This window comes from Corapipo altera, unplaced genomic scaffold (genome assembly GCF_003945725.1).
Source record: "Corapipo altera isolate COAL_440 unplaced genomic scaffold, ASM394572v1 68, whole genome shotgun sequence".
Lineage (NCBI taxonomy): Eukaryota > Metazoa > Chordata > Aves > Passeriformes > Pipridae > Corapipo > Corapipo altera.
The window spans coordinates 373675-398390 of NW_020884919.1; the positions used below are offsets into that span (position 1 = coordinate 373675).

Consider the following 24716-nt stretch of genomic DNA (forward strand, 5'->3'; position numbering starts at 1 on the left):
GCCGGGGGTGCGGGGGCCGGAGCGGGGCGGGGGGTCCGGGCGGGGCCGGGCCGGGCCCCTCCCCGCTGCAGCCGCTAAAGCCGCGGGCGGCGGGTCCCGGCGGGCCCGGAGCGGCTCCGGCGCGGGAGGAGGACGCGGCTCCCGCGGCCATGCGGGACCCGCCCGGCCCCGCGCTGCGGGCGGCGCTGCCGCTGCTCGGCGCCGCCGTGACCCTCTGCACAGGTACGGCCCCCAGCGCCTCCGGGAGCGGGTCCGGGACACCGGGACACCGGGACACCGGGACGCCGGGACACCGGGACACCGGGACGCGCGTCCGCCGGGACCCCGCGTTGTGCCTCCCCCGTGCCCGCCGCCGGCCGGGGGGGTTCGGGCTCTCGGGGCGTTCGACGCGGCCGCGCCGACCGAGATCTGGGTCAGCGGGGACTTATCGGAGCGGCCCCGCGCCGAGTCCCTGATCCCTGCGGCTTCCCACGCCATCCCGGGGATCCGCCCCGGGGGGCTCCGGCGGCGCTGCTGCTCGGGGGCAGATTCTCAGACCGAGCGGCGTCGGTGCCGGCGAGAGGCCCCTGTGCGGTGCCGTGCGGTGCCCGTGCCCCATCCCGTCCCACCGCAGCCCGGGCGGGACGGGGCTCCCGGCCCCTCGGGGGGCTCCGGGCAGGGTGAGGAACATGCGGCGTCCGGGTCCTTCCGATGCAGGTTCCTTCCTCACGCGGCAGGTGCTGTGGGACTCTCCCTCCCCTCAATCGTCCCTTTAAAACCCGAACGCGCGGTCTCAGCGCTTTGCAAACAGCGGTTCCAGAGGCAGTGTACCAACAGAACATTTTACAGTTTTTCTCTTGGGTTTGCTCCAATTTACCTTTCTCTCTGTGATTTCACCAGAGCAGTTCGCTGGTGTGATGCTCATTACACACTTGCAGAGAGGGGAGGTCCCAGCCCCGGAGCTGCAGGGAGGGGCTGTGCCCGCTGCCCCATCCAGGTGCTTTTAGAATCCCTGCTTTTGGACAGGGAGAAGGAACGAAGCTCAGCTGGTGGGGTGTGAAGTACTTCTGTGTAGTGTTGCACATCTGGTAAATCTCTGGTACCTTCACAGGATGTAAAACCTGCTCCATCGAGCTCTTCTTGTTTCTGTGGATTTTTAGTATCCAGGTTTGGGAGTGAATCCCAGAAAGAGGCAGCCCTGTGCAGCCCTTGTTTTCCCCCTGTGTGCTTGAATTTAGCCGGAGCACTGCCGGTGCCGTGGCCATCACCTCTCCCCTCTGCAGAGTGTCCAGAGCACCAATGAATCACATTGCCTTTGATTGGTATTTATATAAAATCTTGCATTGCTTTGCTCTCTGGGGGTGCAGTGCAGGGTCTTCTTACCCTGTTCCACAGCCCGGCTCAGGCGTGGGGGGTGTGTACAGCCCAGGCAGATGTGTGGCAACAGAGGGGAGAGTCGGGGTGACTGTCTGGATGGAAGATTCCTTGTCGAACTCTCCTCAGATGTGACTTTAAGAGCTTTCAGTGCTGGGGACTCTCTTATGCAAACTATTCCAGACCTGGAATCAGTAAGAGCTGTCAGCCCTGTGTTATCTCAGCTGCTTCCCCATGGAGTTTGCACCCTCAGCCCCTCACAGACTGGGACCAGCAGGTTCTTCCTCAGCTCTGTGCATGTGCTGTATTGCACAAAATCCCTGCACTCCCAGTGCTTTACTGTGTCCTTCGTGTCTCATTGAGCAAAATCTTCCCAAGGGTACCTCACCTGTTCAAGGCTTAAAATGTCCTTTGGCAGCTTATTCCAACAAAAGTAATTTCTCTGGGTGTCGTTACCCTTTCCCTGCCCTGCTAATATTAATTTCAGTGCCTGGCCTCAGCTTCTGCCTGCTGGGGTTTGCCAGGGCTGCTGAGCTCTTCCACAGTGGGGAGTTTGAGCACCCAAGTATTCGTTGTCTGAAATGAAGATACTTGCACATGTTAATAAAATCACTCCCCAGATGTTTTTTTAAGTAATGAAATTTCTGGAACTCTGTGATATCCCTCATTCCAAGACATTTTCTTCACTTCTGGAATAATTACTTTTCCTCTCTTCTCTACAGCTTTCTAGTTTTTGCCCTGTTTGGTATCTGCCCTTTTTGCAGTATATTTGTATAGGAAGCTTTTAATCTGTTATTACTCCTAATATTTTCTTTCAGAGCCCTTTCCAGAGGGAACTTCTCCATGTTTTTCATAGTAGTCCAAGAAGCAGGTTTGTTGGTCTTTTTTAAGACCTGTCATGGCCCAATTTTCTGTTTTCCTCTTCTGAAGAGATGTGTTACAAGAGAATAAGTTTGTCAGGGACACACTGTTGCTTCTGTGTCTGGGGCTGGCTGTTGGAGACGGCTCCCTCTGTGCCCATGGGAGTGGGGTGTGGGTGGCACAGGGATGGCTTTGTCACCCCCAGCCACCACTGCCACCTCGACAGATGCCAGAGGAGGGAGGGTGGGAGGCAATGGGCAGCTGTGGGGCTCAGGACTCTCAGGTGGAAGCTGTTGCTTCTGTCATCAACCGTGGCAGGTTCTGGAAACCTCTGTGCACACGTGGGATTGTTCAGGACTTGTTGGATGCTCTCGTGCTTTATCCCAGGGGGTTGCATGTGCAGTGTTGGAGAGGGTGGTGAGGAGAAGGTGGTGAGGAGAGCTTCCTCCTGCCCCTTGCAAATGTGCTGCCAGTGATGTCTGTGCTGCCCAGGAGCTTTTGAGTGAGTGGGAAATGGTGAGCAGCTGACTCCATTCATCTCCTAAATATTATCTATGTTTTTTTATGGAATCTTCACACCTCCAGAATTGCCTTTGGCAATTCTCAATCTATGCCTGGTCCCTCTTGCTATCTGTCCTGCAACTCCTTCTACTTCTCCTGTGCCTTTTTGAGGCAGGTGAGGGGAACTGATCCCAAAGGCAGAACAGGTCTGGATCTCTTCCTGGTGTCTCCTCTGTGAGCTGAGGAGTTCTCCAGTGCTCCTCAGGGAGGCACAGCCCTCTGTTCCCGGGGGGAAGGGATGATAGTGGACTGGTCACTACTGATGTACAGTTGAAGTTCTTTGTTCTCCTGTATGATTTGACTTTCCTCTGGCTTTTGATCTCTCAGGATTGGGCAGTGGTGGAGTTCCTGTTCCTGGAGGGATGTAACAGCTGTGTAGATGTGGCACTTGGGCATGTGTTACTGGTGGCCTTGGCAGTGCTGGGGGATGGTCTCAGAGGGCTTTTCCAACCCAAACGATTCTGTGATTCCATGGTGAGATTGCTTTGCAATGCTCTGAAGTCAGTCCTACTTTTTCTATCCTCAGCAACCCCTTTTGCTTTCTTATTGCTTCCCCTCCCTCAGCAGCACTCAGCCCCTGTTCCTGTGCCACAGCCTGGTACCACGTGGCTGCTGGTTCCCTCTGCCTCGTCCCTCAGCTGCTGCTGGACAAACAGGCCACTCTGGTGGAGATCAGAGTGGCTCTACCTGGTGCCAGCAGAGTTTCCTGTGGTCAGTTCCCAGCAGTTGGAGAACAGGGGCCTGTACCAGACCCACACCCACCCTGTGGCACCTTCACCACTGCCTGCTCCAGTTTTTGTCCTGGCTCCATCACCAGCAACGGGCTGGACAACGGGAAGCATCCAATCTGTAGTTTTTGGGGTCTCCTTTGAGCCCCTTTGTTCAACAGTGAAACTTTTGTCACCTGGAACCCTCCCAAGAGTGAAGTGTCTGGTCAGTCAGGTCCAGGTGTGTGTCCTGAGGTGTGGGAAGGTCCCTGCCCAGCAAAGGTGGCCTGGGGGCAGCTGTGTCCTGGCACTGGGTCTGCACCTGAGGAAGGGGACTCAGGCAGTGTGGAAAGGCCACACACATGTTAATTCCCAGATCTCTTATTTGGGAATAAAATGAAAGTGTATCTAGAAGGGCACAATATAGAATCACAGTAAAGAATGATCAAGGATGGAAATGTTCCAGATATTCAGCCCTTCCTCCCATTACAGAATCACAGACTGGTTTGGGTTTGAAGGGAGCTTAAAGTCCATCTCATTCCAAACCCCTGCCATGGGCAGGGACACCTTTCACTGGATCAGGTTGCTCCAAGCTCCATCCAGAAAGACAATTAATTGCTACAGGGCCATTTAGATATTTGCTTTCTGATTTAATTTTTAAATGCTCTACTTCAGTTATGGTTGGTAGTGCTGGATTATGATTTAATGGAATATTAATGCCCTGGTAATCTGTGTAGTAAAAAAGTCTGTTGGAAGGTAGAACCTTGTGTGGTTCTGGCACACAAGGTTTCTGGTAGAACCTTGAGTGGGTCTGGTTTTGCTCCCTTTTTTGCTAACCTTTGAGGTTGCACTATGTCTGCCCACATGTTTTAATTGCTTGCTGCTTTCATGAAGCTGGTGTTTAAGATCCTATTCTTCCATCTGCTCTTCACATGTAGGATCATTCTTGTTCCTTAGCTATCTAGTGGTTCACGTAACTGAAGCTGACATGATAGAAAAGGGATGGAAGCACACAAAACTATCTTCTGTTGGCACCTTTGTGCTGGTTTGTTGGGAAGTGGGGGGTGGTTCCACTCTTCCTGCTCTATAAGGTCATTGCACAATGTGTCTGCCTGTCCTGGATGTTTTCTGACAGTTGCACCAAAAATTAAAAGGCAGAAAATGTTGCTTTTTAGGTAAGTCAGGCAGGTTATTTTCTGCTCTGAAGAGCAAGTCATGCTGTCCTTGATTCATAGTGGGGCTCATCCAAAAATCTGGTGTGTAGTCTCAGCTTCTATGGCAATAACAGCAGAAAAACCATCCTTGAAAACCACTTATGTCTCAAAAATGCCAGCCCCAGGGAACACCTGTTCCTGGGGTCCCTGTATCCAAAAATTGCTTTCCTTGTGTGTCTGCTGATGTGGGAATCCTTCCCTGCCACCTTGGCTGGCTCTTGGTTTCTCCTGCTGTTTGTGGGGTCCTGTGGAGTGCCAGCTGCCCATGGGAAGGGATGTGGCCCTGCACACCTCTGTCCTTCAGCCTGTCCCAGCTCCTGTCCCTGTGGAAGGGAGCCCACGGTGTGTCCTGTCCTGCTCTGCCCTGGCCCTGCCTCGGCTCCGCTACCAGTCCTGGTGGGACAACCTGCCCATGGGTCCCACTGGGGTTGCTGGGTTTTGGGGAAGGCCAGGACAAATTTCTTATGACTGCTGGAGAGTTCCATGCTCAGAGAACTGGGACCATTGGTGGCCAGGTGCCTGGCATGGGTCTCTAGCCATGGAGTGTTTCAGTCGTTCACTTTCTCCTAATTTCTTAACAGAGAATGGAATGTTTTGAGGGAATTGTTGTGCTTGAGTAAATAAAGGAGTTGTGTTCATTACCAGATTAAGAGTGACTTATTTTGAAACTTGAGGAGCACATTTTCATCCTGCCCCTTTGACCCTTTTCCTTTAGCTCCTTCACAGTCACCTTATTCCATTCCCTGGTTTCCAGGATGGTGGGAGTCCCAGCTTTCCTCCTGTGGTGGTGCATCACTGATGGAACTGCCAGGACTGTCCTTGGGAAGGGGTGGGTTATACATGGGCAAGTTTTTCCAGTGGAGGAAGTTGTCATGAATAACCAGGAGCAGCACTGATGCTTTCCTGGTGGAGCAGCACAGATAAGGCACAAATTCTGGCGGGTGCTGTGTCCCTGGCATGTCAGCAGGGATGGGGATACAGGCTTGGCAGAGCTGGAGTTGTTGCACGGGTGTCTGAGGAGCCACAGGTGGGGCACAGCAGGGGTGTGACACTGGGTGAGAGCTGATGGGGTTTGTCACCTCCCCTGTTCAGCAGGATGGGGAGTGGGAAAAGCATGGATCTTCCCAAGGGAAAAGCATGGATCTTCCCAAGGGAAAAGCATGGATCTTCCCAAGGGCATGTTCACAAGGACCCAGGCTCCTCTTCTGATTCCGCAGTGGGGAGTCAGCTGAAGTAGCACAGGTGCAAGAAACCCATCCTTTCATAGTTATATTTTAAGATAATCTTTCTGCTCTATTAACAAAGGGTTCTGGAAGGACACAAATGCTCTTGGAAACACTGTCAGGGGTTTGTATGTGGTTTGGTATTTCTATCCATTTTTCTACCTGAGAAGTCAGCAGCACAGGCAGGTATCTGGGGAACCTGGGGCTTCCACTTTTGTAGAATTATATTTAAAGTGATCTGTGTAAATCTTCTGGGAAGAAAGCATCTCATCTTCCCCAAAACTCCAACTCTGGTTTTGTCTCTGAATAAATTTAGCTGCAGTTTTCCTGGGTTTTTTTCCCCTCTGTGAGGGCAGCATTTAGTGATGCAGAGCCTTATCATTCCAGCAGTGACTGTGTTGGCTTGGTCAGGGTGAGGATACAGAGCCCTTCAGCCATCCTCATCTCTCATGTTCACAGGGCTCAGAGGAGCCACCCTGGAGGTGCTCAGGACATGCAGAAACAGTTTTTTGATCAGGTGTGCTCTGAAGCAATCTGCAAAATACAGAATATGGATAAATCTGTCAGTTATCCACTGTGGATGACATCATAAAGATAATTTCCTATTTTATTTTTAGGCTGTGAGAAGGAGAGAAAAACAGCGTAATGACGTGTCTGAATCCTCGAAGACACTTGCCACAATATCAGACTCCTTTCCTCAATAATGCATTTATTTTGCAGTTTTGGTGATGATGTGTCTGTTTTCTTCCTGCTAGATCTCTAATTTATTTGAATCTGATGAGTCTTGCTCCTGGCAGCTCTTCTAGGAGCAGGGTAATGTCTTTAAGGGAGATTCAGCTGCTGTGCTGGGGGTGATAGATGGTGCTCATTCTGGTGCCAAGGGAGAGCTGAGGCAGCAGCTCCTGCCACACCCTCACCAGGATAAACATGGACATATGGTGCCAAGGGAGTTTGTTGTGGGCCCAAGCTGAAGATAAACGCCACAAGCTGTGATTTGAGAAGGGTGGCACAGGATGGAGATTGTTGTAAAGAAAACAGAGTGTCACAGAAACAGAAATCAGAGTCATGCTGAGGTCTGTCAGAACTTCTGTGCCCCTCCAGGGATTCTGAGATCAGACAATCATGGAATGGGTTGGGCTGGAAAAGCCCTCGAAGATAATTGAGCCCAACCATTCCCTCAGCACTGCCAAGCCCACCACTAACCCATGTTTTACTTTTCAAGTCTATGTTATGCTGAAATGAAAGAAACCCTCGTTTCATCCCCCCTCCCCCTGTCCCAAAGAAGCAATGGGTTTATGGATAAAACTACTCTCCTAGGTAGAGCAGGGCTCAGCCTGGCAGAGTTACAGCTGACCCAGGAAGGGTGCCTGGACAGGGTGCCCCATCTCAGGGGGATGGGGAGGAAGGGTCTGTTGTTCTGCCCGTGTCCATCGTGGGGTGCCAGGGGCTGTGTCTTGGTGATCCCCCAGCTTGGTGCTCTCACCCCGTTGGCTCTGGCAGGGTGGGGTGGTGCTGGTGTGGGCAGGTGGCTGGGATGGGGCTGTGTCACCGGGAGTCAGCAACAGCTTCCTCACCAGGAGCCTGGTAGTGTTTAACACTTGGTACACAATGAATGTGGCTGTGTCTAAATGCACAGGTCAAAGGGAGCCTGTGCCCCTGTCTTTGTCCTCAGCATTGTCCGAGGTGTTGTCTGGAGTGGTGAGAGCTGAGAACATAAACCCAAACCTCTGTCTCTCCACCTCAGCAAGAGGCAGCTTTCACAGGAACTGCTTCTTGTGGGGGTCAGTCTTCTCCACCAAGCAAGACAGATGATATCTGTAAAATTCCCTGGGGCCAAGATTAAAAAACTTGTCACTTGTGAGTGTTGGGGACCTGTGCTGCTGGGGCTCTCCTGGGACTGACCTCCTCCTGCAGCCCAGGAGCCCATTTGCAGACATCAGTGCTGGCATGGCCCCGTGCTGGAGCTCCTCCGGGGTGCTCATGTTCGGCCAGCCGGTGGGGCCGGGCCATGGGGCGCTGCTGTCCCGGGGCTCTGCTGTCCAGGGGCCTCTCCCAACTGCTGACCCCTGTTTTGCAGGCCTGCAGTGCGTGTGCCAGCTGTGTGAACACACCAACTTCACCTGCCAGACGGAGGGCGCCTGCTGGACCTCGGTCATGCTGACCAACGGGCGCGAGGAGGTGGTCAAGTCCTGCGTGTCCCTCCCTGAGCTCAACGCCCAGGTCTTCTGCCACAGCTCCAAGAACATCACCAAGACCGAGTGCTGTTACACCGACTTCTGCAACAACATCACCCTCCGCCTGCCCCTCGGTGAGTGCCGTGTGAGTGCTGCTGTGACACCCCAGGGTGGGGACACACTGGGCAGGGGCCATGGCCAGGGCGGCCAGCTCATGGGGGCTTTGATCTGTCAGTAAAACAGCAGCTGGTTTTGTCCCAGCTTGTTTCGGACAGGAAAATCTAAACTGCAGCTCTGGGGGAGAGGGAATTTCTTGCATCTTGTAAAGGTCTCCCACACACTGCCCTTGGGTCCCATGGGTGCTAAACATGAAGATGAAAGGAGGATGTGAAGGTGTGCTCTCAGGCACATGGTGGGGTGCTTGGTCTGTCCTGTGCAGGGCCAGGAGTTGGGCTCAATGATCCTCATGTGCCCCTTCCAACTCAGGATGTTCTCTGATTCCATGATTCTGTGTTTCTATGAAGTGTCTGAAGAGAACTTGTAACCTCACAGGTTTTATGGGCTGGACTATCTTCAGGGAGCTTGTGATTTGAACTGGCACTAGGCTGGATGTTGGTAAAATGGTATCTGAAGCACTGGTGAATTAGCAATCCTGAGGAGCCAGGAGCTGTTATCTGGGGTCTCAAAGGGAATGACAAAGCCTCTGCCCTGCCTGAGGCCTTCCAGCCTCCAACATCTCCACACACGATGGAAAATGTGCAGTGTGTGAGTCTGCCAGGTCCAAAGTTGTGTAATGAAGTTGATTCAGTGCTTTTTAAAAATAAATATTTATACTATTTTTAGGTTTCATATTTTTGACTCTTCTTCCCAAGATTTGTGTTTAATCCAGGCTTTTTTGAAAAACCTGTAAAATATACTACTTTATTAGTGTATACCTTTTTCTACTTATATCAGTGAGAGATGTTACAGGTAAAAATGTACAAAGTAATATATAATTTACAGTTATAACTTGAATTTAAGCTGCTATTGTATAGTTCTGAATGGAATTTGAAAGGCTGTTGCTATGTCATATAAATACAGGAGGGCAAACCTTGGCCATTGTCACCTCTTGCTGAACCCTGGTACCCAACCTCACCTGTCCTATGGGGTAGGAATAAGGATTATTTAAGTGTTTTTCTTTCAGTTGACTGCAGAAGGGACACCCTAATTGTGATTATGCTCTAGAAATAAAACACCATGCTGGTTTTTTTCCAAGCTGGGATGCTGGTATCTTGGGTTGAAGCTGCTATTTCTGGAGGAGCAGTGGAGGCACATCTGTCATCCCAGTGCTTCAACTGGCAGTTGCAAACCCTCTAGTTTTGTATTTCAGTACCCCCCCAAAAAATGACTGAATTCTTACCCTGAGCCCTTTGCTCTAAACATTTGGGAGAAATGTCAGTCAGAAATGTAACAGTACCAATGTGGTTTGTGTGCCTCTCTCTCTTTTTCTGTAACTCTTTCTATCTATCTATATCTCTATCTCTTTCTATCTATTTATCTATCTATCTATCTATCTCTATTTTTCTATATCAAACTCCTTATAAATGTATCTATTTCTTTATATCTATCTATCTATCTCTTTAGGTGTATATATATGTTATATGTCTGCCAACCTGTCTGTCTCCATTATGCAGATTCTAGTTTGAAAGTAGAGCACGTGGGCATGAAAAACTTGCCTTTAGGCAGGAGTGACTCTCCTGGAGGAGGAGAAGCCCTGAGAAGGTCCAGAGTGGTGCCCATCCCTGCCAGGCGAGGCAGGACCTTTGTGTCCTGCTGGGACAAACCTGTCCTTCAGCTCTTCTTCAGGCTTGGAGTAACCTGGGCTAGTGGAAGGTGTCCCTGCCCATGGCAGGGGTTTGGAACCAGGTGGGCTTTAAGGTCCTTTCTAACCAAAACCATTCTGGGATTCTGTGACTGTGGGTAATTACCAAGGGGTTTTGTTGTAAAGGTACCAGGAGTGCCTGGAAAACAGGGAGATGATCCACAGGGTGAGGATCTCGGGGGGCAAAGGGCAGTGTGTGTGCTTTGGTGCCTGAATTCCCGTGGCAGAGCTGCAGGTGGCAATGCCTGGTCAGAGCAGAGTCTGGTTGGTGCCCCGGAGGAGAGGAACTGGCTGTTCATTTGAGTTGGGGTTTTTTGTTTGTTCTTTGTTTGGTTGGTTTTTGTCTGTTTGTTTTTACAATGTCTGAAAATACACATCTTTAAGGACAGATTCAACCTGGATCTCTGCTTTTTATACCCTCCTTCTTGTGGGCAGCGATTTCATTGCAGTATTTTTCATTAGCAGGAGAAAGTCTCAAAGTGCAGGATGAGTTTGCCGTAATTGTTTTTTTTTTTAATGTGTTAACCCGGATTCCTTTTGGGGCTTCTACTGGTTTAACTGGGATACTTTCTGCTCCAGCTCAAGGTGAGTTTCCCCTGTCAGTGGGATGCCACAGCAGGGCTGAGAAAACGCTCTGTGTGCTGCTGCCTTGAGGGACCTCCCTTTGATAAACCATGCCCTGCACATCCTTCACTCTCGTTTTCTCTGCAGAGCTCGCCTCGTACCCTCAGCGTGGAACAGGATGCTTTGAGCAGCTGTGGGTCAGATCCAGAAGGCTCTTTGAGTTGTAGACTTGTGTCTCACAGGATTTTTGGGCCGTATTTAAGATCTGTGAGACAGAGCTTGTGATCTCTGCCCCCACTCCCCTGTGAGTGGGGTCTGTAGTCATGGTGGAAGCTGGAGAAACTTAATTTTAGGCTCCAGCCCAAATTGTGTGTTTTTGAAATGGTTTAAAAGTATTCTGCAGAGCTGACTAGAGACCCCTATTAATGCAATAGATTTTCTTACTGCCTTGGAAAGAACATGTAATCTGCCTCCCTGAGTAGCCTAGAAACTTGCACACACAGAGTTCAGAGCTTTTGGAAACCTTAAAGTGCTCATTATGAGTCAAAAGTAAATGGCTGTGTGTGAGAATGTCTTTTCCATTGGAGAGGAAAAAAAATCCTTCCTTTTTTTTTTTTTTTTTTTTGCTACCTATAAGTACTATTTTATTTACACAACTTGGACCATAACTACTCCATGTTGTGAAAGTGCTGAGTGCTGCCAGATGTGCTGCCTTTGGTTCACACATGGAAACGTGTGTCAGCTTCTATTCTTGGTTAGTCAGTCAATGAACAGTACACTCAGAATAGGATTGCAAAATGGGATTAATGGTGTTGTTTTGCTGGCTTTGGGTGGTCCTGAGGGATTGTCTGATTTCCCCAAGAGTATGACCTTGCCCAACTGCTGTGGATGTCAGCACTCTGGTGAGGCCTTTAAGGGCACCCTGGGCATGGGGTGTGTGTTGTATTTATGGTGTTTGTCACTCCCCTTTGTGTGGTTTGAGCTGTGGGGAGCCCCTCGATCCCTGAGGGGTGTGTGCAGTGCTGGTCCTGGCCACGGACCATTTGGTGCACGGGGTCAGTGTTGAAGATGGCCCTGACTATAATACAGGAATCACAGTGCTGGTTTTTGAGATATTTCTTCTAGAAAGAGTGCTGCTCTGGAGTGGAGGGAGCTGCAGAAAGGAGGGAAGGGAAGGAAGGAGCTGGAAGGACTGGGAGGGGTGCAGGAGAGCGGTGACCACACGCTGTGAGAAGGGGCTGCTGCAGAGCCCATGCTGAGGAGGTGGGAGGACTCTCCAGCCGAAGGTGACATGGGCTGTGGCCAAGGCTCCCAGCAGGAGCAGGAGGAAGAACAGGGGCTGCAGCTGTAGGATGTTCCCCCAACACTGCTGGTGTTTGGCATCTGGCACCCACCATTCCCACTGGAGCTGATGGCCAGGCTGGCAGGGCATGTGTTTTCCAGTGGGAATGCTGGTCACTGTGCTGGCAGCAGGGACCACCACTGCTCCAGTCTGGGGCACTGAGCCCATGGGCCAGCTGTGTGCTGCTGAGTGTCCTCTGCTGTTCCCTGAGTGGGATGGGATGGGATGGGATGATCTGAGGCGGTGGTGTTGGGTGGTGATCAAGAGGCCAAGCTTCCTGCACAAAAATGTGTGGGGAAAGACTCCATGTCTTACAGGAATGGGATCTGTCTCATGGCCAGGACAACTGCAGGCCATCTCTGACCCTGCCACGCCGTCCCCCCGCAGCCCCTCCCTGACGTGTTGCTCCAACCCCGCTCTTGTGTTCCCAACAGCGTCGGAGTCCCCGGGCAGGGCCGGCCCCAGGCCCGTGGTGCTGGCGGTGACGGTGGCAGTGCCGGTGTGTGTGCTGGTGCTGGTGGCAGTGCTGGCCGTGTGCACCTCCCGGGGACGCCGGCGCCGCGCCCGCCGTGGCCACAAACCGCCCAACGTGGAGGAGCCCCTGTCCGAGGGCAACCTGGTGAGCTCCGGGAAGACGCTGAGGGATCTCATCTATGACATGACCACCTCCGGCTCTGGCTCTGGTACGTGGGGTGCCCTGCACGCTGAGGGGCTTTGGGCAGATGCACGTGGTCACCCCTGACAGCAGTGACAGGGCTTCTTGTGCTCCTCTTCTGTCAAACTGCAAAAGTTCTGCTCTTTGTTGGAATGGAAGAGTTAAAAGAGAGAGCTCAGAAATCAGATTCAAGTGTGAAACCCAGTGCTGCTGGCTGATAAGGAAAGCTACTAAACTCACCTGAGTCAGGATGCTGCTTTTGAAATTGTTAATGTTTTATTGCAAAATAACTTTACCCAAAATTCTTTTTCTGAGCAGAATGTCCACCTTTCTAACATTTTTCCTGTTTCTGATATCCAGTCTACTGTGATGCCTCCATTGCAATGGAGAAGTTTTTAAACCAAAGAAAAACAAAAATGAGGTGGAATTAATATATTCCAGCTCATCTGGCCAGTGGCACATCTGGGGTGCACAGCCCAACTTTCCCTGACTACAGCTTTTATTGAAAAGTATGTAGATTGTGCTTGCTTTTATTTATAAATGAAAAATGTAGGAATGGTGCCTAATTCAGTTGACTTTATTTCCATGAGCTGCATACCTCTGAGGATTAAGTTGTTGCTCTTCCCTAACACTTTTTCACAGCTATAATGAGCAGACTTTGGCTTTATTTACCCTAAAGTTTTAACTCTTCCCAGCCATCCCTGACCCAGGAACAGGGCTGGACTTGTGCTGATCCACAGCCCCGAGCAGTGGTGCAATTTGATCTGATTTCAGCCAAAATCAAGGCCACCTTGATTTAAAAAAAAAGTAAAAATTAATAATTATTTTAAGTCCCCAGAAAACACAGAATCAAACCAAACAAGGTAGAGATTATGGCTGGCAAAGGACAGTGGAGCTGCTATGATAATTTATCTTTATTTTTGAAAATATCAGTCAGAGGGAAGCAGCTAATTGACTGTAGGACAGCTGCAATTCCTATCAAACCAAGTGGAATAGTTCAGACCTATTTTTTAATTTTTATTGGGACTTTTTAATGTTTTTTAAATATATGGACACTGAAAAGTAACATCCAAAAGGCTGATTTGGGGAGATATTAGTGGGGAGAGGATTTTCCCCTGGCAGTCTTGGAAAACAAAGCCATGAGTGCAGCTCACTGGGAAAGGGCAGCGTTGGGATTTGAAGATCACAGCTGAGCTGGTTCCCAAGTACCTGTCTCTCCTTTGAACTAGGTTTGCCCCTGCTCGTCCAGAGAACCATCGCCAGGACGATTGTCCTGCAGGAGATCGTAGGAAAAGGCCGTTTTGGTGAAGTCTGGCGTGGGAAGTGGTGCGGGGAGGATGTGGCTGTGAAAATCTTCTCCTCCAGAGACGAGCGGTCCTGGTTTCGGGAGGCAGAGATTTACCAGACGGTCATGCTGAGGCACGAGAACATCCTGGGCTTCATCGCTGCCGACAACAAGGGTACGGGGCGGGCGCGGCAGCGGGGGCTCCGTCCTCTTGCAGGGCTTTTCCAACCCTCATAATTCTGGGGTTCCCTGTGGTGGCCCTGGCAGTGCTGGGTTAGTGGTTGGACTCAACGACCCTAAAGACCTTTCCAGCCCAACTGATGCTAAATCCCGAGTGTCTGTCTCAGAATAGCTTTCGCTGCCCCCCCATCTGGAGCACCACCTCGAATCGTGCGCTGTCCTGAGCTCCCTCCCGGTGGGATGGCTGGCACACCTGCTTGTTTGCATTCCTCAAAACGGGAAGGCTTTCCCCAGACAGTGTTTTTAATAACCTTGCTTCCTCCGGGTAGATAACGGGACGTGGACTCAGCTCTGGCTTGTCTCCGAGTACCACGAGCAGGGCTCCCTGTTCGACTACCTGAACAGAGGCACGGTGACGGTGGAGGGCATGGTCAGGCTGGCACTGTCCGTGGCCAGTGGCCTGGCCCACCTCCACATGGAGATCGTCGGCACGCAAGGCAAGTGCTTCCCTCCCGTTTGTCCTTCGAGCATTGTAAGGTGCTGCAGTGTTGTTTGCAAGAACATTTATGGGTGACGCGGAATCGTGAAGCGTTTTCCAAACTGTTAACACCAAACAGTGTGTGAGTGCTGCAGGGGAACAGGGATGTCACCTTCCCACTTCTACTGTCTGCACTTCATCCGTGGCTTTAAGTGGATAGCTGTGGGAGCAGCTGTGCTAAAGACAAATGAGTGCTAATGAAGGAAAAATTAGGAAAAACCTCTTCCCCAAAAGGGCTGTCCAGCTCTGGCACAGCTACCTGGGGCAGTGGTGGGGTCACCATCCCTGGAGGGATTTAAAGCTGTGTAGATGTGGCACTTGGGGACATGGGTTAGTGGTGGCTTTGGCAGTGCCATGGGAACAGTTGGCCTCAATCATCTTGGAGGGTTTTTCCAAGCCGAGCCATTCCATGATTCTGTAATTTTCTAAATTAATTTGAAGGCTGAACTTCTAGTTTCTTTTCTTGCATTTTATTCTTGAAATACAGATATTGAAACAAAAATGCCATCAAAGTCCTCTTTTGAAGTTGACAGCATTTAGCAGAGCTTTGCTTGCTCAAAATAGGCTTCAGTGTTTCTGTAGGGGGTAGTAACAAAATTGAATAAAACTGGTTTTACATCCTTGCTCATCATATTAAAATCCACACTGTTCTTATCAAAATTGGAGGTGGTTTCTCTCACTGTGAACAGGGAAGCCAGCGATCGCACACCGAGATCTGAAGTCCAAGAACATCCTGGTGAAGAGGAACGAGACCTGTGCCATTGCTGACCTGGGCCTGGCGGTGAAGCACGACTCGGTGCTCAACACCATCGACATCCCCCAGAACCCCCGCGTGGGCACCAGGAGGTGGGTCAGGCACTGCCGGCCACCAGACGGGCTCACTCCATGGGGATGGCTCCTCCCAGCCCTCCTCTCCATCACTGATGCCCCCTCCACTCTTGCCATCGGCCGGGGGTCCTGCAGACCCTGTCCCTCCACCCCAGCTGGGTGGGAGGGGAAGGTGGTTGCCATTCCCATGGAATGGAGCTCCCTGTCCCACGTGGGATGTGGCTCTGGCACGGACATCGTGTGTTGGTCACTCCACATGCTCTGGGCCCAGTCAGGGCATGGCTCCAGTGCCATGAAGGGTCACCTGGCCCTGGCACATGACAGGGCAACCGTGGCCTTCTGTAGGAGCTAAACTGCCCCTGTGTGCTCCAAAGGTACATGGCTCCTGAGATCCTGGACGACACAATGAACACGAACATCTTCGAGTCCTTCAAACGTGCAGACATTTACTCCCTGGGGCTGGTGTACTGGGAGATAGCCCGGAGGTGCTGCGTTGGAGGTGAGATGCCTTTTCATACCATCACAGAATCCTTTTTGGTTTGGGTTGGAAGGGACCTTAAAGCCCATCTCATTCCACCCCCTGCCTTGGGCAGGGACACCTTCTACTAGCATGGTTGCTCCAAGCCCCGTCCAACCTGGCCTGGGACACTTCCAGGGATTCAGGGGCAGCCACAGCTTCTCTGGACAACCTGTGCCAGGGCCTCCCCACCCTCACAGCCAAGAATTCCTTCCCAATATCCCATCTAAACCAGTTTGAACACATTCTTCCTTGTCCTGTCCCTCCATACCTTGTCCCCAGTTCCTCTCCAGCTCTCCTGGAGCCCCTTTAGGCCCTGCAAGGGGCTCTCAGCTCTCCCTGGAGCCTTCTCTTCTCCAGGAGAACCCCCCAGCTCTCCCAGCCTGACTCCAGAGCAGAGGGGCTCCGGCCCTGGAGCAGCTCCATGGCCTCCTCTGGACTCTCTCCAGCAGCTCCACGTTCCTTCTGTTCAGGGGACCCCAGTGCTGGCTGTAGCTCATTTTGTGATCTGCACCACTTTTATCTTCAGTAAAACCAAAGCACTCCAGTTACTGTGGCACTAAGTGGGGACAGAAGATCTCATGGAGCCCCTGTGCAAGGTGGCCCTGAAAGTTCCTCTGTTCTCTCTCATTGCTTGTAGAAACAATTAGAGTTTGTTGTGGAGCAGGTACTTTGTATTTTGTGTTACCTTTGCAATAAATGTTCCCTAGGAATCACTGAGGAATACCAGTTGCCTTACTACGATGTTGTGCCTTCTGATCCTTCAATAGAAGACATGAGAAGGGTTGTCTGTGAGCAGAAACTCAGACCGAATATTCCAAACCAGTGGCAAAGCTGTGAGGTAAAACCAGTTCTGTGGTTTATTTTAGTTTATTTGGTTTAATTTAGTTTATTTATTATTAGTAGTTTAATTTAGTTTCTAGTTTATTTTTTCTAGTTTTATTTTATTATTTATATTTTCAAATTTAAATTAAAGCAGAATTTTTGAGTGAGAGACAGGGTGCCCAGCCTCTCCTGAATTTAGATGTTTCAGATGTGTAGCTCTCCTTCAGCTCTCAGGTCAGCTCTTTGCACCAAGTGTTCAACTCTCTTAAACGTGGATCTTAACTAACGCTGCTGCTGTTGTGTCACCGTTTCAGAGAGCTGCACTTTATTTTCCTGTATTGCACTTGTGAAACAAAGAGCAGGAGGTGCTGGTTGTACTCCTGACCTGTTGTTTGCTCCCATGTCTACAGCTTCATCGGGAGGGGCAGAGGAGGGGCAGGCACTGAGCTCTGCTCTGTGAGCAGGGACTGCACCCAGGGAAGGGCTGGAGCTGTGTCAGGGTAGGGTCAGGTTGGATCCCAGGAAAAGGCTCTTCCCCCCCAGAGGGTGGTTGGGCACTGCCCAGGCTCCCCAGGGCAGTGGGCACAGCACCAAGGCTGCCAGAGCTCCAGGAGGGTTTGGCTGATGCTCTGGGGCACAGGGGGTGACTCTGGGGCTGGGCCTGTGCAGGGCGAGGAGCTGGAGCGGCTGATCCCCGTGGGCTGTGTGTCTGTGTGCAGGCGCTGCGGGTGATGGGCCGGGTGATGCGGGAGTGCTGGCACGGCAGCGGCGCCGCCCGTCTCACCGCGCTGCGCGTCAAGAAGACCGTCTCGCAGCTCTGCCTGCAGGAGGACTCCAAAGCCTGACCGGCCTCCCCGCGCCAGGAGACGGGAAGGAATTCTGCCGTTCACCTTTCCACGTGTGATAGTATTTTTATTTCTGGTCTACCTCAGATAACGTGGTTCAGTATTGCAGTGCCCGGAGCAGAGCGCTGGCCTCGAGCGTCGTGTTCGGCCGTGGGAAGAGGCAGCTTGGCACTCGAGCTCGGGTTTGATGCAGCGAGTCCATGACTCACTCTGGTTTTGTGAGTAAACTGGACACCAGGCGAGTCACAGGAAGGAGGTTAAAGCATCACAACAGTGTAAAAATACCTTTTGCTCTTGCACTTTTCATCCTCGTCAGACCCCAAATGCCCTGGAAATGTCTGGTGTTAAAGCTGTTTGCAAAAAAACCCTCATGTTCTGTCCTCAAACCAAGTAAAAGACCAAATTTAACCCGGCTTTTAACCTATTTTTATGCAAGAATCTGAAAAGGGGCTATCAGTAAAAGCAATTAAAAAAGATGGAAATTCCACTAAGCATGTACCTTGTGAACAAAACCATTGAGTCAGTTCTCTATTAACATTTATATTTATTGTCTCGGTTTCACGTACAATATTATGGTTAGGATTTGAGTTGTTTTACTCTATTTGTTCATTGAACAGATCGACCAAGGGATAACTTTTCTTTCTAACAGTTTGTAGAAAAAATAATAGAGGCAATACTTTTCCGTTAGTTACATAGGGATAAAGTGGGAGAAATTCTACCTAAACTGAGAAAATATTTATTTTTAACAATATCTTGCTAATCACTGGTAACATTTTTTTAGTGCCTTTTGATGTGTTGGGGGAAGCTTTGACAAAAGCCAATACAGCCTTTTCAGAGGTTTCTTATGGAATTCTGTAACAGCACCAGGCTGGTGATGAGTGTTATCATCTCTGATCACACCACAGCCATCAAAGTGAGGTGTTGTATCAGAATTAACTGATGTTCTGGCATTTTGTGAACTGATGCTTCTGCCCCACTCCATGGCCCATGTATTTAAATATAGTATTCTAATATTTTTAATAGCCAAAATTATACATTTCATAATCATATGGTTCTTTAAATCCTTAAATTCAGTTGGTCCATGGAAATTAAGCCCAAAGATGTTTCCAGAATAGCAGAGCTCTGAAAAAATCTTGTGTGGCCCACGCAGCTCCATTGCAGAGAGCTGTTGGCTGATCACAGTGTGTCAGATCAATCTTTGGGGTAAAATCTCTTTAATTGGAACTGTTGCAGGGAAAAACAGGTTAAACTGTTTTACTGAGTGGGGTGGTCTGCAGTATCAGCACTCTGGGTTTCTTCCTGACACACATCTCCAGGAGGCTGTGGATCCTTTATGGCTGTTAATTGCCCGTAAATAGGCTCTGATGCAATTTACCTGTTTGCACAGGTCCTTGTGTTAAATAATGTGGGTCTTTCTGGGGTCTGGAGCTGAGCAGTGGAGAATATTTCCCTTAAATTGCTGGTAGATTTTTCTCCAGTGTGGTTTCTGAGATATAATCAAAGGTGTCTCAGAGATTTGGGCCAGACTGGACGGGGCTTGGAGCAACCTGGTCTGGTGGAAGGTGTCCCTGCTCATGGCAGGGAAGGGAACGAGATGGGCTTTAAGGTCCCTTCCGACCCAAGCCGCCCTGTGATTTAATTCTCATGTGCTTCAACTACATGAACTACCCCGCAGAGCTCAGTGGATGTGACTTTCTAGGCTGTTAGAGGAGTAATTTTAGCACGATCCAAAGCATGATGCTGACTTGGGTATCAAAATATTTGCAAACCTAAAATACAGCATTTGTTCTTGTAGTACATAAGTTGAAAAAAATTCCTTATCTTAAAAAGGAACTTTTTTAAGTGGGAGAAGGGTTTCAGTTTTCAGTTACCATTCTGGAGTCTCTGAAGGTTGTTGTTCAGCCCTATAATTTGAACAAGACCCTTTTGGGCCTGGCTGGGAGGTGTGGGTGGAGGATTCTCAGGCTCAACTCCCTTGCACAGGTCACAGCTCCAGCCCCAGGAATACTTTAACCCTTTCCCTGCACATACCTTGTGGTATCAGACATTATGGTCTGTTTGTCCTGGTGTTTCACCTAACTCAGTATTTTTGCACTGCTTTTCTTTTTTCTTTTGTTGTTGAGAGGTGAATGTGTATTTTGGTGATCCAGAGTTAAAACATAACCGAACCAAGGGCTGATGATGTTGTATTGAGCTCTGAAATGTTTGCAAACTCTACACTCTTTAAAAAAAACCCCAAAGAACCATTGTTTTAGTGGCCTTTCCCCTCCATGTGGATCTGTCCAGTTCCAATTTAAGTACAGAGGTTATGCCAAGACAGTTCTGTGTGGTTTAGGGAGGCTTAGGTTTCCTCAGAGGTTACAATGTTCCTGCTAATCTTCACTTTAAGAACAAGTTCTTAAACTCATAAAAATTTTCAAGGTCAAGGATGCTCAAACCCCATCACCACATTCAGCCTCTCTTAATTGATGCTTCTAGTCGGAAGGAGTTACTAATATTTTATAGTTTGCTTCTAATAAGAACCTAAAGCTTAATGCAGGGATTATGGACTGAAAGGGAAAGTTAATTAATGTTTCCTTGAGCACCGAATTTTTTGTGTTTCCTGAACTGCTGCCCCCAGACACCCCTCGAGAAATTCAGGCTGTAATCTCCTCTGCACTTTGGTACTTTTATTATTTGCACTTAATCAAGGTCGTTCCCTCGTGTAACCCTATAATGAACCCTACAATATTTTAGTCATTGCTATGTCACTTCTTTTCTTGGTAATAAATTCAGGAGTTATAGATAAATTTATTTAGAAATATGTCCAGTCCCTACAACAGGTCTGAACTTTGAGCAGGCCACGTTCTTCTCTCAATCCCTGTCTGCCCAGAGCTCCTGTGCCACTGGTGTCCTGGGGGCTGTCCCCAGCAGGGGTGTCCTGGGGGCTGTCCCCAGCAGGGGGGTCCTGGGGGCTGTCCCCAGCAGGGGGGTCCTGGGGGCTGGAGGGTTCACAGGCACAGAGGAACAAGCTCATTTCTGTGTTCCTGAAGGTGATGGCCCAAACCCCCCTGCCGTGGTCCCATGGGGGTCTGTGAGGCTGTCCTGGGGCTGTCCTTGAGGTGTCCCTGGGGAGCCCCCCCCAGCAGCACCGAGAGCCAGTCCCCTGCCCTGAGCTGTGTGTCTGTGGTTGCAGGGAGCATCCCCACGGGCTGTGGTACCCCAGTCCCCCGAAAGCTTTTAGGGACAGACATCCAAGTTCTGCTCTAACGGGCAGAACAATTTATGAATGTACAGGGAGTAAGACTGAGGTAAATATATTTCTGCAGAATATAAGAAATGTGCAATAAGTTGTAGCTTACACTGAATGTATTTTTGGATGAATGGACTAGATGTATTTTGAATGTAGTTGTGACGTTTGTGTCTAAACCTGCTGCTGTTCTCAGTTCCTAAAGAGAAATGTGTCATATTTTGTCAATCTGCAAACCACTTCCTGAGTTGTCTGTTTTTAAAAGAAGCATTAATATTTTATCTGGAACATTGTAATATTTCTGAAATAAGTAGAGTGGTGCAGTGCTCAACCCTCGTCTTGTGAAATACGTGATCTGTGTACACTGCAGAGTTATTTTTAAAACTATTGCTAAAGTTATTGCTTGATATTGCAGCTGCCTGGATGTAAATAATGGTTTAGCTGTTGTATTTTGTATGCGAATTTTTCACCCCACATACTTTGGGGAAGACGTGGCTATTTTAATAAATTCAGTGTACTCTGCCCTGGCGTCCCTGTGAAGTGTAAAATTGTTTCTGTGAGGGCAGAAGGGTTGAGCCTGTTCCAGGTAACTTATAGATGTTGGAGGTTTCAAACTGAACCAAAGCTCCTCTGCCAGCATGTGCCTCCAGCCCCTTTCCTGGCTGTGCTGGGCTGGAGGACGCTTCCCAGGGCTCCCAAGGTTCTGCAGGGATTGGAAATGGGCATGTTTCTGCCAGCCACTGCTTCCTCGACTTCCCATCACTGTTCCTGGCTGATGTGTGCAAAATGAGCAGTAAGTCCTGCCTGGAGGGGCATCCAACACCCCTCCCAGGCTGCTGTGCTGGTGGGCAGTGCTGGGGCAAGAGCTCTGCCCCTGCTGGCACCTGCTCATCCTGGTGTTTGCTGGACATGGTGACACACGAACATCCAGCTCCTGCTGCCAGCTGTGCTTGTTCTGGCTGAGGTGGGAACAGCTGCAGGCCCTGGTGCTGAGCTGGAGCACTCCCTGTGCCCTCCTCCCTCCCTGCCTGGGACACGGCCCCTGCTCTCCCACACTGAGCAGCCTTCCCAGAGAAGGGCTGGTGGTTTGTACCCATAGGGACCTTCCCTCAGGGCTCTGCACCCACGCCTGTGTGAGCTCTGACTGAGCTCCCTGTCATGCAACACTCCCTGCATTTTGTTCTTCCAGCTGTTGGTGTAAACCTGAGTGGGACCTGCTCACCCTGAGCACCTCAGTGCTAGTCTGTGTGCTTGAAAATCCCCCTGACATAGCTGCAATCTGGGGGTTTAAATCAGGTTTTATTTGAATTTCAGGCATGTCAAAATGAAATCTGCCACGCTGTGACCCAAGAAACTTTTGTGGCTTTTGAAAGAAACTGTGGGCTTTTATTTTTTTTCCTTAAAAAGACCATTGTATTATAGCAATTACTTGTGAATTCTTGCTCTTTGGTCCCTGCACATCTCCAGGAAGGTGGCATTACCACGGTGCCGCCTGTGCGGGTTTGGTTGTGGCCAGGCAGTCGGGGCTCTGGAGCGGATCCCGATGGAACGGCAGCAGCCGGTGGCTCATCGGTGAACATCGGCTGCCATCCCCTGGCCACCGCCGCGCCGGGTGGGCGTCTGTCGCACGGGAGAGCACTGCTGCGTTTCCAGCAGCCTGGGAAATTCCTGTTTCCCAGAAACACCCTTCTCCAGCACATCTGGGTGGAGGAGGAGCTGCCCCTGTGAGCCAGGTGGGTGCTGTGCCCTGGCCGCTGCATCCCGGCTCGGTGGCAACAGAGCACGACGTGCTGTCACCTGGGGAGAGGTGTTCATGAGAAATGGCTCGGTGGAGGGTTTGGGATAATTCCTCGTTACCTTGGTAGGTAAACCGACTCCCCAGGAGCCATTGGTGCACAGCTGGTAGCACAGGAGAGGAGCCAGCTCCCGGGTCCCTGAGGGTTTGTGTCCTGCAGAGGATGGCTCCTCTCTCCTTCCTTCTGCCCTGGTAAGGTGAGTGTGGGCAAAAACCCTGCAGGTACTGAAGCCTTGGAGGAATGGGTGTTCCACCCCTGGAAGCATTCAAGGTCAGTTTGGACCGGGCTTGGATCGAGCTGGTCTAGCGGGAGATGTGCCACCGCTCGGGCCCCGACCCAGAGCGAGCGCCGTGCTGGGGAGGAGGCCGGGGCAGGGCATCCTTGTGATCCCCGCGGGGTCTGACTCGTGCTCAGCTCTGCCTCCGGCTCGGCTCCGGGCAGCTCTGAGCCGGGCCGGCGAGGGGCAGGCGGGCGGGGAGGCAGGGGGGCGTGCCGGGGTGTGGGGTTCACTGTGGGGGTGTGGGGTGTGTGTCGGGGTGTGGGGTCTGTGCCGGGAGTGTGGGGTCCCTGGCAGGGGTGTGGGGTTCATTGTGGGGTGTGGGATGCCTGCTCGGGTGTGGGGTGTGTGGATGGTGTGGCGCGGGTCAGCAGAGCGGGAGCGGGGCTGCTGGGGCAGCTCGCACCAAGGTCCTGCTTTGTGCTCTGATGGGAGGTTTCATTTGTTTCTGCCCTCAGCTTGTTTACAGATGAGTCACTGGGTTTCAGGAACGTCAGAGAGGGCTGTCGGAGGAACCGAAATGTGCTTTGTTTGTTACCAAAGGACTCACCGGGGGGACCGTGAGCAGGAAAAGGGGAAGCGGCTTTGAGTCACCCGCTCGCCGCATTGCACAGTGTGCAAGTGAGGAGATGCCCCTCTGGGTTACAGCTGCTTCTCTCAGGAAAAAGGAGAGAGCTTTCCCCCTCTCCTGCAGTGCTTTTTAAACATCTATTTTCTGCACCTTAACCCAGAGGGGTTCCTCCAAGGAACTCGAGACGAAGGACAGACCTCTAAACTCATTGCTGCAGAGCTGCTGTGGTGTGCAACACTTCCCTGTCCCCATCGGGGCACAGGGACTGCAGGGACTCCTCTGCACATCAGCCACCAATTCTCCTCCAGGTGTGTGGAGCAGATGTTTCCTGACAGGATGTTTCTCTGCTGCAAGATGCCAGGTTTTTGAGGGATGAATGTTTAGGATGGGGATGTACTGACACTTCAGCCACCCAGGGCAATGAGTGGATCCCCTGGATCACCATGCCAACATTTTCCTGGCACTAAGAGCTCCTCTGCACCAGCAAATGTCAGTCACCTCCTGCATGGACACCCATCCCTGCATCTCTGTGTTGAGCTGTCATGACAGTGCCTGCCAGCCTGCACTGAACTTCCTCATGACGACAGAGACAGAACCCCCTCACCCCACAGTCCTGGCTACCCCCTCCTCTCCCTGTGCCCCTGCCTACCTTTCCTCCCAGGACTGGGTGTCCCAAGTGTGTGCAGCACTACTCTGTAAAGTTACAGAAAAAGGCTTTACTCAGAAAATGACTGTAACTTGTACATTTGTATTACTTCTCTGTTTTGATAGCAGTGGTCCTGCTTTTCCCCATGCAGGTTCACATCCGAGCCAGGGCCAACTCTGGCTGCTTTGTGCCATTGCAGTCCCTGGTATTTGTCCATCTGTCTCAACAAAAAATGGCCCAGTGTGTTTCAGATGAGTCTGTTGGGTTGTCCAGCCTGTGCCAGCGGCTGCTCCAGGTCACTGACAGCCAGCGGTGCCAGCAGCTGGGACACAGGGCTCCAGCCATCGCTGCAGGGCTGTGTGCCAGGGGTGGCCCCTGCTCCGTGGGTGTTTAGGACTTGGCTGGGGTGACTGCTAGAGTTGGCAAGCTGTGCTGCTGCCCACCCATCCTCCTTCTGCATTGCTGACCTGTGACTGAGGGGCAGTGGGGACAGGCAGCCACCCCTGTGTCCCACCCGGGCCCGGGGTTGCTTCCCGTGCTTCTCCATCACACCCAGGATCAGGGAACCCAAAGCTTATTCAAAGCTACAATGAATTGACGACAAAAAATAACTGCAGAGAAAAAAACACCCTGCCAGAAGTTCTCAGACTCGTAAATCCTCCTC

At 50.9% G+C, this 24716-nt stretch overlaps 1 protein-coding gene across 2 annotated transcripts; it reads left to right on the top strand.

The window, feature by feature from the left end:
• The first annotated feature begins 149 nt into the window (after window positions 1-149).
• Window positions 150-19352, top strand: ACVR1C (activin A receptor type 1C). 2 transcript variants are annotated; one of them, XM_027656312.1, is made up of 9 exons: window positions 150-222; window positions 7997-8227; window positions 12295-12543; window positions 13745-13975; window positions 14310-14477; window positions 15208-15364; window positions 15721-15845; window positions 16574-16704; window positions 17621-19352. In XM_027656312.1, exons 1-9 carry the CDS (start codon window positions 150-152, stop codon window positions 17735-17737), a joined length of 1482 nt encoding a protein of 493 aa, XP_027512113.1. In that variant the 3' UTR covers window positions 17738-19352. The 2 variants fall into 2 exon arrangements, with proteins under 2 accessions (XP_027512113.1, XP_027512112.1); XM_027656311.1 differs by having other exon boundaries at window positions 17408-17721.
• The last annotated feature ends 5364 nt before the right edge of the window (window positions 19353-24716 follow it).

What these genes read in the sequence shown, in the direction of transcription:
- ACVR1C (XM_027656311.1), top strand. Translation starts at nt 150, where the DNA reads ATGCGGGACCCGCCCGGCCCCGCGCTGCGGGCGGCGCTGCCGCTGCTC. An exon ending in CGCCGTGACCCTCTGCACAG is followed by an intron (nt 223 to 7,996) that starts GTACGGCCCCCA and finishes CCTGTTTTGCAG; the next exon opens with GCCTGCAGTGCGTGTGCCAG. An exon ending in GGAGATCGTCGGCACGCAAG is followed by an intron (nt 14,478 to 15,207) that starts GCAAGTGCTTCC and finishes CACTGTGAACAG; the next exon opens with GGAAGCCAGCGATCGCACAC.